We start from the raw sequence: 14,541 nt of genomic DNA, 5'->3' as shown, positions 1-14,541 counted from the left end.
GTAATGGGTATCTTTATAGATATTTTACGAGTTTATTTAATATATCTTAACAATCACTTCACTCCCACTGTGGGCTTTTCACTAGGATATCTATTGGATATACCAAATGTCCCACATCCTTTGCATGACAAGGTTCCTAATTATTATCCATAATCATCCGTGATACATTTTCATGTCCAGGCTCCTTTATGGGTAACTTAAAGGGTGTATTTGTCTGACAAATTTAACTGTGAAAATCCATACTTTGAATGTTGTAAACTATGTTTTATTATAATGGTGGCATAATAATTTGTGTACGACTATCGATTATTATCAGCTTATAAAACGCTATAGATTGCTAACCATCCTTTAAGTTCAATCATGTGTGTAGCGTATCTTTCCTCTCCACGGAACTCAAGATACCTCACACGACATAGCACGGTTGTGGTCATACACAGTTTTAGTATCGATGTGAGGTGATTGGGGCCCAGGGTGAGCACGCTTGCTTTATCACAGAAAAAAAATCACTTTTCAATCATTCATTTCTCTCTTATTGCTGATATTTGTTTTGCTTTGTCACTGATTACTAAGCACACTAATTAAGCAGTCAGACATTTATGAAATATGTGATATGCAATGCTTAGCAACAGCACAAACAATGAAATTATTGTTACCATGTGATAGAAGGCTTCACCGGGGCTCTGTCGAAACTGATAATTTTGTAAACATGATCGGGAAAAAGTACTCGAGAGGTGAACTATTTCTTAAAAGAAATGAAACAAAAAATGAAAAAGCACTGTAAGTCCCAACAAAGAAATTGAATCGTGTGTGTCTTGTCTTTTGAAGATTAATTGCACACATATTGTTTAAGTACTTGTGCATGCGGCTACTTTTAAATTTTAAGAATTATTCAAATAGGATTATAACAAACACTAGTATAGGCTTATGTACTCAGCCGTTACTCTTGCTGCAGTTAGCCTCATTTCATCCAAAATAGTCCAGACAATTATAAGCAATGTAAAACAAAGCGATTTGTAACCAACAGATGTAAAGAAAAGTTGAAGAAAGGTGACTTTAAATTATAAAACACATATACTATACATGAATCCAGAATCCAGTAGCCTCAGCTTTTAAGTCGGCCACTTTGATTCCTAAACGTCAAACTGAATATTGTTTTTCATCTGCATTGTACTCAAACGATAAAGGGCCAAGGTATGGTGTGCAATACACGAAATGTCCTTGTTTTTAATTTTTAACATACCTTTCTGTAAGGTCACGTGATAAATTGGTTGATGGAAGGTTTCGATGAGATATGCAACTCCGTGGAAATTCTTGTTGAAACTTAACACTCCACTGCAGTGCGTGACAGCCCATGGTCGTTTTTTTTTAAATTTTAGGTTGATAACAGGATGTATTTATGGAACTATCGCTTTCATGTCATTAGTCAACATCGACTTGTCACCAAAAAAAATAGTATGACATGATTGACATCTGATGAACAATAAACAATAAATGTGGCTGAAAGTAGGTTTTTCTCCGTCTGAAGAATTTCTTTCAACTCGCTAGGCTGCGTTGATGGGTTCCACTACCCATGGTTTGCTTCTGTCCCCTACAGATGAAGGATCTGCAAAAACAAGAGGGCAAAGTGATTCTTAGTGTTTGATTATCTACCCTTATTCGAAACATCGCTTCCTGTTGTTTCCTTGACAGGTATCGGCCTTCTGCCAGACGACTTCTTAATATATCAGCACGGTATGTGCAAAGGAGTGGGTAGTAGTTATGATAGCAATACCCATGTTGTAACTATATACAGCCTTCCTGTAGAAAGGAAACATTTTGACAAGATTATGACCTCCTGACACCTCAGAAATTTATAATCCTATCTGTGAAGGATCTAAAAGTTAAGCATCTTATTTTGTCGAATATGAAGGATTAGACGTTGATGATTTTACTGAAATACAGAAGCTGTAGAAGTTAAGATTCAGAAAAGGAATAAAGAAAAAAAATGTTAGGTCATGTTTAGTAGGAGAATGTTTGAAACAGATCAAAGAAGTAAAAGTTTTAAGAATAAAATGATTTTAACCAAGGCGCGAATACTTCAATTTGGATAAAATAGAGCAGGTCTGTATATCAACGTGTTTTTTAAAGGAGTATTCTACACCTATGTTATATTGTAGGATATTGTGGGTTGTACTTTGGGTTATTGTACCGGACAGTTAGCTTACTAGGGAGAAAGAAATGGAGTAAACAGCCATACGTATTCATTGCAACTCTTATTAAATGATACCTTGCAGTTTTAATGACCTTAATGAAGAGGAATTGGTTGTCAAGTCGACAAAAATTAGGATAATATTTTGAGAGAACATCTTACTCAGTGTTTTCCTCAACATGTAATGTATATGATACCACACAGGAACAGTAAATACCATTAGCGGAAAATGGATTCATTCAACGTTTGTCTTGACATAAGTGAAAGAATATTGATATAATATTAATGCAAATTAGACAATTTTGAAATGTCTAAGATTACTTCCTTTTCCAGTGATCAGAGAGCTTACGTTGTCATTTGACGAGCATACATACGTTGTACATATATACGTTATAAAAGCGGGCGAGCTGCTGGGTATCAAACGTATGGCGATTGGATCAAGGCCTCCTGCTAGCCAGCTAACGTGGGTTGTGAATGACGAAGCTGTACTATGTGCATACAATGTAAACAATGTACTATAAAAACCAAACAAGGAGTGGATAAATACCACAGACTCAGAATTTGTGAATAAGATTCGTTATTTCGTCGAACTGAAAAGGAATACAACAGCAAGAACAAACAATGCGTAAAGAGGTTAAAATTAAGAGCGGTTTTGTTTCAATATGGAGATATATTGTTTGATAATCTTCTTAATTTCCTTCAACTTTGACGGTTTTAATGGATTTAATAACTCAATATCAGTCAGACTGGTCGAAAGAGATTCTGTGATTTTGGAATGTAATGGATCTGCGCCTAAAGGAAACAGATGGTTTCTTAACGATCGAGTCATATTTGCAAATACACTTCTGTTTAAATATTTGCCAGATGTGAACTTATCAAATAGCTACTCATTATCCATCTCAAACGCTACAATAAATCATCAAGGATTGTATAGATGTACCCGTAATTTTACCCATGTTGTGAGCTACAAGGTGACAATAGAAGGTAAGTAAATAAACATTAATACTTTCTATCGTGTTAGGAATTGACAGTTCTAGTTATTGTCAAGGACCTAAAAATCAGAAATAATCCTGTATTTTATATTATGTAATTTTTGTTGTGATAACTCCAATTTTTTTCATCTATGTCGTTAGACTTGTATTGAAACATGTGCAATTGTGTCTCGGTAGAAGAAGGACATACCTAGAATAAAATGCTCCACGCTCCTATATTTTAAATTTCTCAAACATAAGCGTAAGTAGAACTGCAATAACGCTGTCTCTCTTACGAGGGAGTTGGTGTGGGTTCTGCTTTTACAATATCTGTTACTTATTAGGAACTTACAGTCCGAGTTAATACCAAGGACTTAACTTAGCAATAATCCTGTATTTAGTATAATGTATTTCTTTTTTGGTAATAATTCCAAATTGGTTTCATTCATTAAGTCAAAATTACAATGAAATATGTACAGTTTCATCTGAGTAGAAGAACACAAGCGTTAGTATGATTACAACACTGCTGTTTCTCTCAACAGGAAGTTGTTAGGGCCTTGCTCTTACAATACTTGTCACCCCAACCGTTTCAATAACAGGCGATATTAATATAGTACTTATTGTGTATATATATTTAGCGATATTGTCATGCTTTCGTATCTCGATCGATAACTGGTGATATTTCACACAACTTGTAGAAAAAAAAAAAAAAAACATAGAAGTTAAGATTTAGAAATAGGATAAAGACAATAAACCAAATGAAGAAAGCGAGGTCAGGTTTCGTATCGAACTATTGAAAACAAAATAAACAAAAGTTGAAAGAGTAGACATATTATGACAATGGCTTTAATAGTCCAACATGCATAAAAAAGAGCAAAGAGTATTCTAAACCTTCTAAACCTATGTTATAATGCAGGGTATTGTGGGTTGTACTTTGTGTTATTGCACAGAGCAGATAGCTTAGGAAGAAAGAGATGGCATCTAAAATTATACAACTCTTTGCAACTCCTATAAAATGATATCATGCAGTTTTAATGGCTTTATGTAAAGGCAGTGGTTGTCAACTCGGAAAATTTTAGGATAATATTTTGAGATAACTTCTTACTCTGTGTTTTACTTAACATGTAAAATATGATACCAAACAGGAACGTTTATACCATTAGCGGTAGAATGGCTTCATTTATCGTTTTTCCTGACATATGTGAAAGAATATTGAATAAATATTAATGCAAATTGTTAATTTCAACTTAATATCATTCTTAGATTATTTCTCTTTTCAGTGATCCCAGAGCTTACGGTGTCATTTGACGAGCATACATTTAGTGAACTGCAAAGTACATATACCCACGTGGTAATAGCGGGAGAGCCTCTGCAGATGAAATGTATTGCGGTTGGATCAAGACCTCCTGCTAGCCTAACGTGGGTTGTGAATGGTGAAGATGTAGACCCATCCAATGTACACAATGTACTATACAAACCAAACGAGAGGAAAAACACCACAGACTCAGAATCTACATTACATCTACTACCAACTGGAACTCACGTCAACATTTCATGTCAGTTTAGAGGGATAGAATTAGTCAGTCTGAACCTGACCATCAACCTTATCTTCTTTGAGAGCTTAGATGAATCAGGTAAACTACATTAGCTTATACGAAAATTAAATTGTTTAATGAATTAGTTTGTTATTTACTATTATACTCTTCCTGCTTTGTTAGTGCTATAGTATGTTTACCTTAGGCCTGCTTTTAGCAAAATTAAAAACAAATCTTTCGGATGTAAAGATAACCATTCCGGTCATCATCAATGATTACTAAAGTAAACTACTAAGTAGTCAACGTAAATCAATCAATCAATTATCAATATCTATAGTGTTGTGTGTAATGAAAATTTCCCTAACATTAGATGCAGATGATGAACATTGACGAAAGCTAGGAAGGGAATTCCAGACAATGAAGCAATGCTTTCTCAAGTTTATTAAACGGAAATGTTGAATGACAAGGATACCAGTAGAAACAATTAGCTCTCCTAGTTGTTGTTCATTGTTGTTAGAAAAGGACTCTTTAAGAAAACATCCAATAAGTAATGAACTATTAAGTCTATGTATGTAAACATGCGACTGCTAAATTTATATCGTCCTTAAGTGTATGCTTTTACAACAACGTTGGGTTTGCCAAAGTGCAAATAGCTCAGTATAAAAGGTTTCCTTCACATTGATTCGGACATAAGCTCCATGGAACAGAAAATTGAAGAAGATCATCTCGTTCAACTTTATTCTTAAAGTATTGAATTAACTTTAGTTAAGACATGGATTTGTTATAATTCTATCCCTCCATAGTTTCAGAAGATGATTCTTTGCAAGATGATGCCGAGACCAAGGATTCAGATTTGTTGGTTTGGTCATTGGTTGCCGTCATTTCCTTCCTCTTAATACTGCTAGCGTTTACATGCGGGATTTTTATCAGCAGGTAGTATTTGATCTTATAAATAAAGAAGTTAACATAATTACATTATATCATATGTGTGTACATGACATTGTTACAGTGTGTTAGCAGTTGTAACTAATTAACCAACTAGTGTACATGACGTGTGTTGTGGTGTATTGCAGTTATAACTAATAAATCATCCAGTGTATACAATATGTATTTAGTGTGTTGTAGTTATAACTGATAAACCATCCAGTGCATATAATGCGGGTTACGGTGTATTGCAGTTATAACTAGTTAACCATCCAGTGTTAATGATGTGTGTTATAGTGTATTGCAGTTATAACTAGTTAACCATCCAGTGTTTATGATGTGTGTTATGGTATATTGCAGTTATAACTAGTTATAACCATCCGGTGTATGTGATGTGTATCATAATGTGTTGCAGGTATAACTAATTAACTATCCATCGCATACGATGTTTGTTACGGTGTATTGCAGTTATAACTAAGTTAACCATCCAGTGTTTATGATGTGTGGTATAGTGTATTGCAGTGATAACTAGTTAACCATCCAGTGTGTATGATGTGTATTGTAGTGTATATAGTTTTAACTAATTAATCACCCAATATAAAATATATTTTCTGATTTGCATCTTAGATACACATAACGAAGAAACGGCGTTGTTTCATTACCGTGTTGCCTCTGCAAATCATCTTCTCCAGCTTTTTCAGACGTGATATGAATAATTATATTATTATTAATTCACAGGAATACCCCACAATGCTCGACTACAGACGTAACCACGATCAACCATGAACCGCAACCAATGAGTCCATCAGCTCAAGTTATGACAACTGAATGTCAAAAAGCCGTAACACATGGTTATTTTAGCGATCATGCGACAGCACCCAACGACATTCCCGAGTATCAGGAGATGGAACAGCCCAATGAAAACTACAACAAGCAGATATACAGAAAGAATCCGAACTGTGTATATTACCAAAAGATTTCATCATAACCAAGACTATTAAAAACATATGTAAAGTCAAGAATAGGAACTTTTGTTGTAGTTGTTTGATTATTTTTCACATTTGTTATGTTATAGACAAAACGTTGAAACTATCTTCACACGATACAGTTTGCATTAAGATAAACATGAAAAAAAACTTCCATTTTCTGCCAAGCATACGGATAACGGGTGTAAACATATATTTCTTCTATATATATATATCAAATACCTTTGAATACTAATTAGCTGACAACGTGCTTTGTTGCATTGAGGAAAAGAAAGTGAAACCATAGAACATGACAAAAAATCAGAGAGATGACCCTCAAAGAGATAAAGAGCTAACTAAAGCTACAAGAGGCAGTTGAAAAGAAAGAAAACCCCGAACTGTATATATTACAGAAGAGCATTTCACTAACGGGACAATGCATACTAACTAAACACTTCTAAAATATATATATATATCATATATATATATATATATATATATATATTAATGAAGGGGGGCAGGGGGAGCACAAAACGTGTTTTGGCAGCTTCTCTTAAAGCTGACGGCCTTCAAACATCGTGGCGTATACATGAGTCGAGAATGGAATATTACCGTCTGATGTTCTGTACTTGTGATACATTGCCACTCTGGGTCAGATGTCAATGACAATAACTCCTTTTGGCTATGGCAAATATCAGAGGGATATCGTAAATATGACATAACTGCCTGCTTCAAGTATGAAGATACAATGGTGCGAGACATTTCTGGTACATACACATAATATGAGGGGGAAGGGGAGGGGAAGGACATCGATTGGGGGTTTAATCGTTGCCAGGAAATGAGCATATTTTAATTTCAGTTACTTTCGATTACAAAATGTTTTATTTATGATCTGAATAAAAGGGTCGTAAAAGGAAGTTACTAATGTTCTCTCAGTTTCGTAATAATTTGTAAGGAATACAACAGACAGAACGATCAATAAGTCAAGAGGCAAAATTAAAAGCGGCTTGTGTTTCAACATGGAGAGACATTGTTTGAAAATCTTCTTGATTTTCTTCAACTTTGCCGGTGTTAATGGATTTAAAAACCCAATATCAGTCAGAGTGGTCGAAAGAGATTCTGTGATCTTGGAATGTAATGATTCTGCGACAAAAGGAAACAAATGGTTTCTTGACGATCGAGTCATATTTGCAAATGAATTTCTGGTTTATTTTTTGTCGGGTGTCCATTTATCAAATAACTACTCATTATCAATCTTGGATGTTACATTCAATCATCAAGGATTGTATAGATGTACCCGTAATTTTACCCATGTTGTGAGCTACAACGTGACAATAGAAGGTAAGTAAATAAACATTAAAACTTCCTGTCGTGTTAGGAATTGACAGTCCTAGTTAATGGCAAGGACCTAAATATTAAAAATAATCCTGTATTAAATATTTTCTTAATATTTTCATCCATGACGTTTGGCTTGTATTGAAACATGTACAGTTGCAGCTCAGTAAAAGGAGGATATTTCTGGGATCAAATGCTCCACTTTTATAGATTGTAAGTTTCTCAAACATAATAGTAAGTAGTATTACAATACTTCTGTCTTTCTTACCAGGGAGTTGTATGGGTCTTGCTCTTTCACTATTTGTTACTTAATAGTAACCTTCTGGTTAATACCAAGGACTTAAAACTGAGCAATAATCCTGTGTTTCGTATTAAGTAAGTTTTGTTGTAATAATTCCAATTTTTTTTTATAAAGTCAGCATTACAATGCTACTTTCTATCTTACCAGGAAATTGTTCGGGTCCTGCTCTTACAATATTTGTAACTTATTAGTTACTTACTAGTTAATACCAAGGACTTAAAACTTAATAATAATCCTGTTTAGTATTAAGTAAGTTTTGTTGTAATAATTCCAAATTATTTTTGTTTATAAAGTCAGTATTACCAGTCTATTGTTTATCTTACCATGGATCGAGTTGTTGGGGTCCTGCTCTTACAATATTTGTAATTTATTAGTTAATAACTAGTTAATACAAAGGACTTAAAACTTAACAATAATCCTGTGTTTAGTATGAAGTAATTTTGTTGTAATAATTCCAAATTATTTTTGTTTATAAAGTCAGTATTACAATGCTATTGTTTATCTTACCAGGGAGTGTTAGGGTCCTGCTCTTACAATATTTGTTACCTATTAGTTACTAGTTAATCCCAAGGACATAAAACTTAGGAATAAGCATGTGTTTAGTATTATGTATTTTTTGTTGTAATAATTCCAAATAATTTTCATTTATAAACATAAAACTTAAACTTAAACTTAAACTGACACATATACCGTCAGTGGCGTAGGAAGGTACTTTTGAGTGGGGGGGGGGGGCTGAAGACTGATGGCCGGCCTGGGGGAGGGGTCTAAGGGGAGGGGGTGCCCCCTCCCCCTTTGGAATTTTTTGCATTTCCAGGTGGCCTCAGATGCAATTTGGTGCAATATAGCACACTTCAACACCCACGCCATTTTGTAAACTTAATTTTGTATTTTCACCTGGCCTTAGATGCAATTTGGTGCTCCAAATGAGATTTTTTTCTGATTTGGAAATGAAAAAGGGGTTTTCTGACTTGCGGAGCGGGGGGCGGAATGATACTTCCGCCCCTCCACATTTTTCACTGGGGGGCTTGCGCCCCCAGCCCCCCGGTTCCTACGCCCTTGTATACCGTTTTATCTGAGTAGAAGGACATACCCTTGGGATCAAATGCGACCTTCATAGATTTTAAGTATCTCAAACACAAGCGTTTGTAGTGTTACAACACTGCTGTTTCTCTCACCCAGGAAGTTGTTAGGACCTTGCTCTTGCAAAACTTATCACCGTCAACGGGTTCAATAATAGACGGTGTTAGTATAGTACTTATTGTGTATATATTTAGCGACATTATCATGTGTGAAGCTCGAACGATGAGAACTTCTTACTTCAGGTCACTTGTGGTCGCAGGTGATATTTCACGCAAATTATAAAAAATAGTAAGCGTATCGAAGTTAACATTCAGAAAAAGGAATAGCGACAATAACAAAATAAATTGATGTCATGTTTCGTAAACGAAACATTAAGAACAAACTCAAATAAACAAAAGTTGAAAGAGTAGACATATTATAACAATGGCTTTAATAGTCTAACATGGATAAAAAGAGCAGCTCTGTATATGAATGTTTTTTCGTAAAGAGTAATCTAAAACTATGTTTTATTGCAGGATGTTGTGGGTTACACTGTGTGTTATTGCACCGAACAGTTAGCTTAGAAAGTTACAGATTACGTCTAGAATACAGATTCTTGCAACTCTTATTAAATGATATCTTGCAGTTTTAATTACTTTATGTAAAGGCAGTGGTTGTCAAGTTTTTAGCAACATATTTTGAGAGAACTTCATACTCTGTGGTTTCTTTACTATTTAAAACATGATACCATATAGGATTAGCATATAGCATGAGCGGTAAAATTACTTTATTCAGCGTCTTTCTCGACATATATATATATATAAGTTATCATTAATAAAATATTAAAACAAAGTGTTAATAACAACTTAAAACTATCTTAGATTATTTCCCTTTTCAGTGATCCCAGAGCTTTCGTTGTCATTTGACGAGCATACATTTAGTGAACCGCGAAGTACATATGACTACGTGTTAAAAACGGGCGAGCCTCTGGGGATCAAATGCATGGCGGTTGGATCGAGACCTCCTGCTAGCCTAACGTGGGTTGTGAATGGTGAAGATGTAGACCCATCCAATGTACACAATGTACTATACAAACCAAACAAGGAGAGGATAAACACCACAGATTCAGAATCTACATTACATCTACTACCAACTGGAACTCACGTCAACATTTCATGTCAGTTTAGAGGGATAGAATTAGTCAGTCAGAACCTGACCATCAACTTTGTCATCTTTGAGAGCTCAGGTGAATTAGTAATGGATATTGCCTTTATGAAAAATGAATCAAGAATTACTTAATGAAGTAGACTCGCTTTTTAAAATGATACACTTTCAACTGCATTGAAGCTTTCATAAGTTCTCATTACGCCTACTTTTTGCAAAACTAAAAACAAATGTTGTGGAAGTGAAGATAACCAATTCAGTCTTAATAAATCACTACTAAAACTAATCGGGATAAAATAATAAATAATAAACTGTTCGATAAAAATTGCAAATCAATCAATCAGTAATCAATATATATATATATATATATATATATATATATATATATATATATATATATATATATATATATATATATATATATATATATATATATATATATATATATATATATATATATATATATATATATATATATATATGGTGTTGAAGGTGCTTAATGAAAATTTTCCTACGATGAGAGGTAGACGGTAGACAATGACGATCGCCGGAATGGGATTTTCATACAAGGCTAAGACACCGAAATGTTTAATGACTAGGATAGCAATATAGTAGTAAATATAGTATCATAATTTTGTAATTCATCATTACTATATGAAGACTCTTTAATTAAACATAAGATAAGTAATGTTAAGTCTTTGGGTGTAAAACACAAATTAATACCACCCTTAAGTGCATGCCTCAAAGACCACTTTAATTTTGTCAATGATAAAATAGGTCAGTTAAAGTGGTGGGCTTCATATTGAGTCATGCCCAAGTTCTTTTAGACAGAAAATTAAAGATGAATGTATCATTTTCAACTACATTCTTAACATAAGTTACTGCATAAGTTGTGTTAAATTCAGGCATGAAGAAGAACATACCATATGAAACCACATGTCTAATGAAATAAGTTAATTATGAGATAATTTGATATAAATATCTCTCCATTTTTTCATATTACGATCTGTTGCTAGATGATGCCGAGAAGAAGGATTTGGTTTGGTCATTGGTTGCCGTCATTTGCTTCCTCTTAATACTGCTAGCGTTTACATGTGGGATTTTTATCAGCAGGTAGTACTTGATCTTATAAATAAAGAAGTTAACATAATTACATTATATCTTGTATGTTTGTGACATTCCTTACAGTGTGTTGGTAGTAATACCAAATTTAACACCAAGTGTACATGATGTGTGTTACGGTGTATTGAAGTTATAACTAATTAATCATGCAGTGCACATGCTGTGTGTTATAGTGTATTGACAGTTATAACTAATCAACCACCTAGTGTACATGATGTGTGTTACGGTGTATTGAAGTTAAAACTAATTAATCATGCAGTGCATATGATGTGTGTTATAGTGTATTGACAGTTATAACTAATTAACCACATATTTTACATGACGTGTGTTACGGTGCATTCCAGTTATAACTAACTAACCATCAAGTGTATCTGATGAATGTTAAAGTTATAACTAATTAACCACCTAGTGTATATAATGGGTATTGTAATTATACTTAATTAGTTTAGTTTAGTAGAAAAAAGGATCAGGAGGGACACTTAAGTCCCCATCAAGGACCCTATAGAGAGAGGAAAAAAACCCGAAGACACAAACACTCAGACCAGATTACAATGCTTAAAGTGCTTGTCCAAAGCATTCTTAAACCCATTTACACTACTTGCAAGTACAACTTTCTCAGGTAAACCATTCCACTCATTCACAACCCTATTAGAAAAAAGTTATGCCGAATATTAATCCTACTATGTGACTTTTGGAGTTTAAGACAATGACCTCTTGTACAACTACTGTTAGCAAACATGAAAAAGTCGGTAAAGGATAAATTGTCGAAACCATACACAATCTTGAAAACCTGGATCAAGTCCCCACGTAACCTCCTAAATTATACTTGTTATCTCATCGATCCCATAGAGATGATGAGATATTGTAGTTCCTTTGCCAGTTGGAACATATACAGATGTTTCAATTGCCATTGCAACAGTGACGTGGTTAATTTTCCTGTGTATAGCTACATTCAGGGAGGGGTGTAACCAATGGCGGGTGTGCCAGGAAGTCCATGACTGAGGGAGGGGCAAAAACGTGTCGTGTATAAGTGTGTGTGTGTGTGAGTCCGTAAGTCATTGTGTGGGTTTCCAATTCTCTCCTCTCTCTGCTTCTGCAATTAGTGGTTATAATTGTGTTACTAAACGGGAAGTTTAGATGTCCAGTCATAATTTTAAAAAATCGGATATAGACTTTGATTTTCTGATATATGAAATTGCTCTCATAGTTACACAGAAAAGAAGAAATTAACGGCGTTGCGCCTTTACATAGTTACCTATGACTTTACGTTCTCTAGCTTTTTCAGACGTGAAATGACTCATTCTTTTATTTTTAATTGGCAGGATAAAGTCACGATGTTCGTGCACAGACGTTTCCACGATCAACAATGGAATACATCCACCGGGTCCATCAGCTCAAATTTTTACAGCTGATTGTTTTACAGAAGATATCACAGTATCGAGTGACAATCATAAGTATTATGACCTTGAACCGTCCAATAATAACGACGACATCGAGATAAACATAGAGAATCCAAACGTGGTGTACTATAAAGCAATTACATCATAACCCGAAGATTTTGAAATACATACAGTATGTAAAGTTAAGAATAGGAGTTTTGTTGCAGAAATTAGATTACTATTCTAATGTCTCATGTCATAGACGATTTGTTGAAACCATATTCAGACGATACATTTTACAGTAAGTTAAATGTGAAACATCAATTTCCTAACATGCATTGCGATTACGGGTGTTAGCAAGTTTTTGGGACTTATATACCGATTCGACAAGTTTGTACTTCCACCTCTCATCTCTGTTCTCCAAAAATTCAAACATCAAGATATTTTGCTCTCCAAGATAACTCATCTAAGAGGACCCGACTGCATCAACAAATATTTCACCTTCACTATTTTATAAACGACGGAAATATATCCTGAATGAACCTTACGTCATTGCTTAGTCATTGCAGCGTTAACATTAGGAGTTCAATGTTGTCCCCGTGGATTAGTTTTCCAACAACTTTAACAGCAAGCAACCTACAACTGTTGTTCAGTGTGATTAATTGTGATGGTTTGTCGATTTGCAATCTGCCTTCATCAACGTCTAATCGACGTCCATTTATGATTCAGTCTAAAGCATTTGTTTCTTGTTTCAATCATCATTCCTCTCAGCATTCTTTAGCTTTAATCTAGCTATCATAAAAGTAATAATAAATAAAAAATAAGTATTGACTTGCTATGTTGTTTTTTGTCTAAACTTGACTGCCTAATTTAGAGATCATCGTTTTATTACTTGTTTAATAGTAAAATAATGAACAACATGTGTAAAGATTTATCACGAATAATGAGTTGTATAAGTCAAATTTCAATATCGATGCCAAGAAATAAAACTTAAAAATAAATTATTCAGCTTATTCAGTTTCTTGAATCTCCGTTTAAGTTGTATCAGGTTTGTGCTATTGTATATCTACCACTAACTTACCAATCTTTCGAGAACGTATAGCCAACTTTAACCTTTAGCAGAGGGAACGGAACTCATCCGGTGAATATTTTATAAAGTTTGGCTTAACTTATGTGGAAAAAAAACGATTTGTTGCAAGTACAATAACAGACAGTCGAACAACCAACAGCTGTCACCATGGGTAGCTTCGACAGTGCCGAAGTATGTGAGCTAGTTGGGACATACCTGATGTACCAGATCACCCCAAAATATAGTGAAGGTAACATCGGTTTGTACAGAGACGGTCGTCTCGCCGCATTTAACGAACCCAAGAGTCACAAAACAAATAAAGAAGGATCTTTAGTGCAAATATTTGGAAAGTATAAACTAAAATTCACCATTGAAGCCAACCTCAAAGTTTTCTATTACCTCTAAGTCACCCTCAATCTTATTAAGAACGAGTACGGCTCTTATACGACACCGAATAATACTTAGTACATGCCAACTCTAATCACCCTCCTTCAAGTCTGCAAAGCACCCACGACGTTATAAACATCGT

At 34.4% G+C, this 14,541-nt stretch overlaps 1 protein-coding gene across 4 annotated transcripts; it reads left to right on the top strand.

Annotated features, from left to right (window-relative positions):
• Positions 1 to 1,673: 1,673 nt before the first annotated feature.
• Positions 1,674 to 13,956, top strand: LOC139983211 (cytotoxic and regulatory T-cell molecule-like). Of its 4 annotated transcripts, XM_071996610.1 has the most exons (8): positions 1,700 to 2,100; positions 2,522 to 3,172; positions 4,440 to 4,793; positions 5,498 to 5,627; positions 6,357 to 7,924; positions 10,177 to 10,524; positions 11,459 to 11,555; positions 12,887 to 13,956. In XM_071996610.1, the coding sequence occupies exons 2-5, from the start codon at positions 2,851 to 2,853 to the stop codon at positions 6,604 to 6,606; spliced, it is 1,056 nt and encodes a 351-aa protein (XP_071852711.1). In that variant the 5' UTR covers positions 1,700 to 2,100; positions 2,522 to 2,850; the 3' UTR covers positions 6,607 to 7,924; positions 10,177 to 10,524; positions 11,459 to 11,555; positions 12,887 to 13,956. The 4 variants fall into 4 exon arrangements, with proteins under 4 accessions (XP_071852712.1, XP_071852711.1, XP_071852710.1 ...); XM_071996609.1 differs by having other exon boundaries at positions 1,700 to 3,172; XM_071996611.1 differs by lacking the exons at positions 6,357 to 7,924; positions 10,177 to 10,524; positions 11,459 to 11,555 and having other exon boundaries at positions 1,674 to 3,172.
• The last annotated feature ends 585 nt before the right edge of the window (positions 13,957 to 14,541 follow it).

The sequence above is a fragment of the Apostichopus japonicus genome, chromosome 16 (assembly GCF_037975245.1).
Source record: "Apostichopus japonicus isolate 1M-3 chromosome 16, ASM3797524v1, whole genome shotgun sequence".
NCBI classification, from domain to species: domain Eukaryota; kingdom Metazoa; phylum Echinodermata; class Holothuroidea; order Aspidochirotida; family Stichopodidae; genus Apostichopus; species Apostichopus japonicus.
Note: the sequence above shows the minus strand (reverse complement) of the source record. Positions and strands in the feature narration are given on the sequence as shown.

What these genes read in the sequence shown, in the direction of transcription:
- LOC139983211 (XM_071996610.1), top strand. Translation starts at nt 2,851, where the DNA reads ATGGAGATATATTGTTTGATAATCTTCTTAATTTCCTTCAACTTTGAC. An exon ending in TGAGAGCTTAGATGAATCAG is followed by an intron (nt 4,794 to 5,497) that starts GTAAACTACATT and finishes ATCCCTCCATAG; the next exon opens with TTTCAGAAGATGATTCTTTG. An exon ending in TGCGGGATTTTTATCAGCAG is followed by an intron (nt 5,628 to 6,356) that starts GTAGTATTTGAT and finishes ATTAATTCACAG; the next exon opens with GAATACCCCACAATGCTCGA.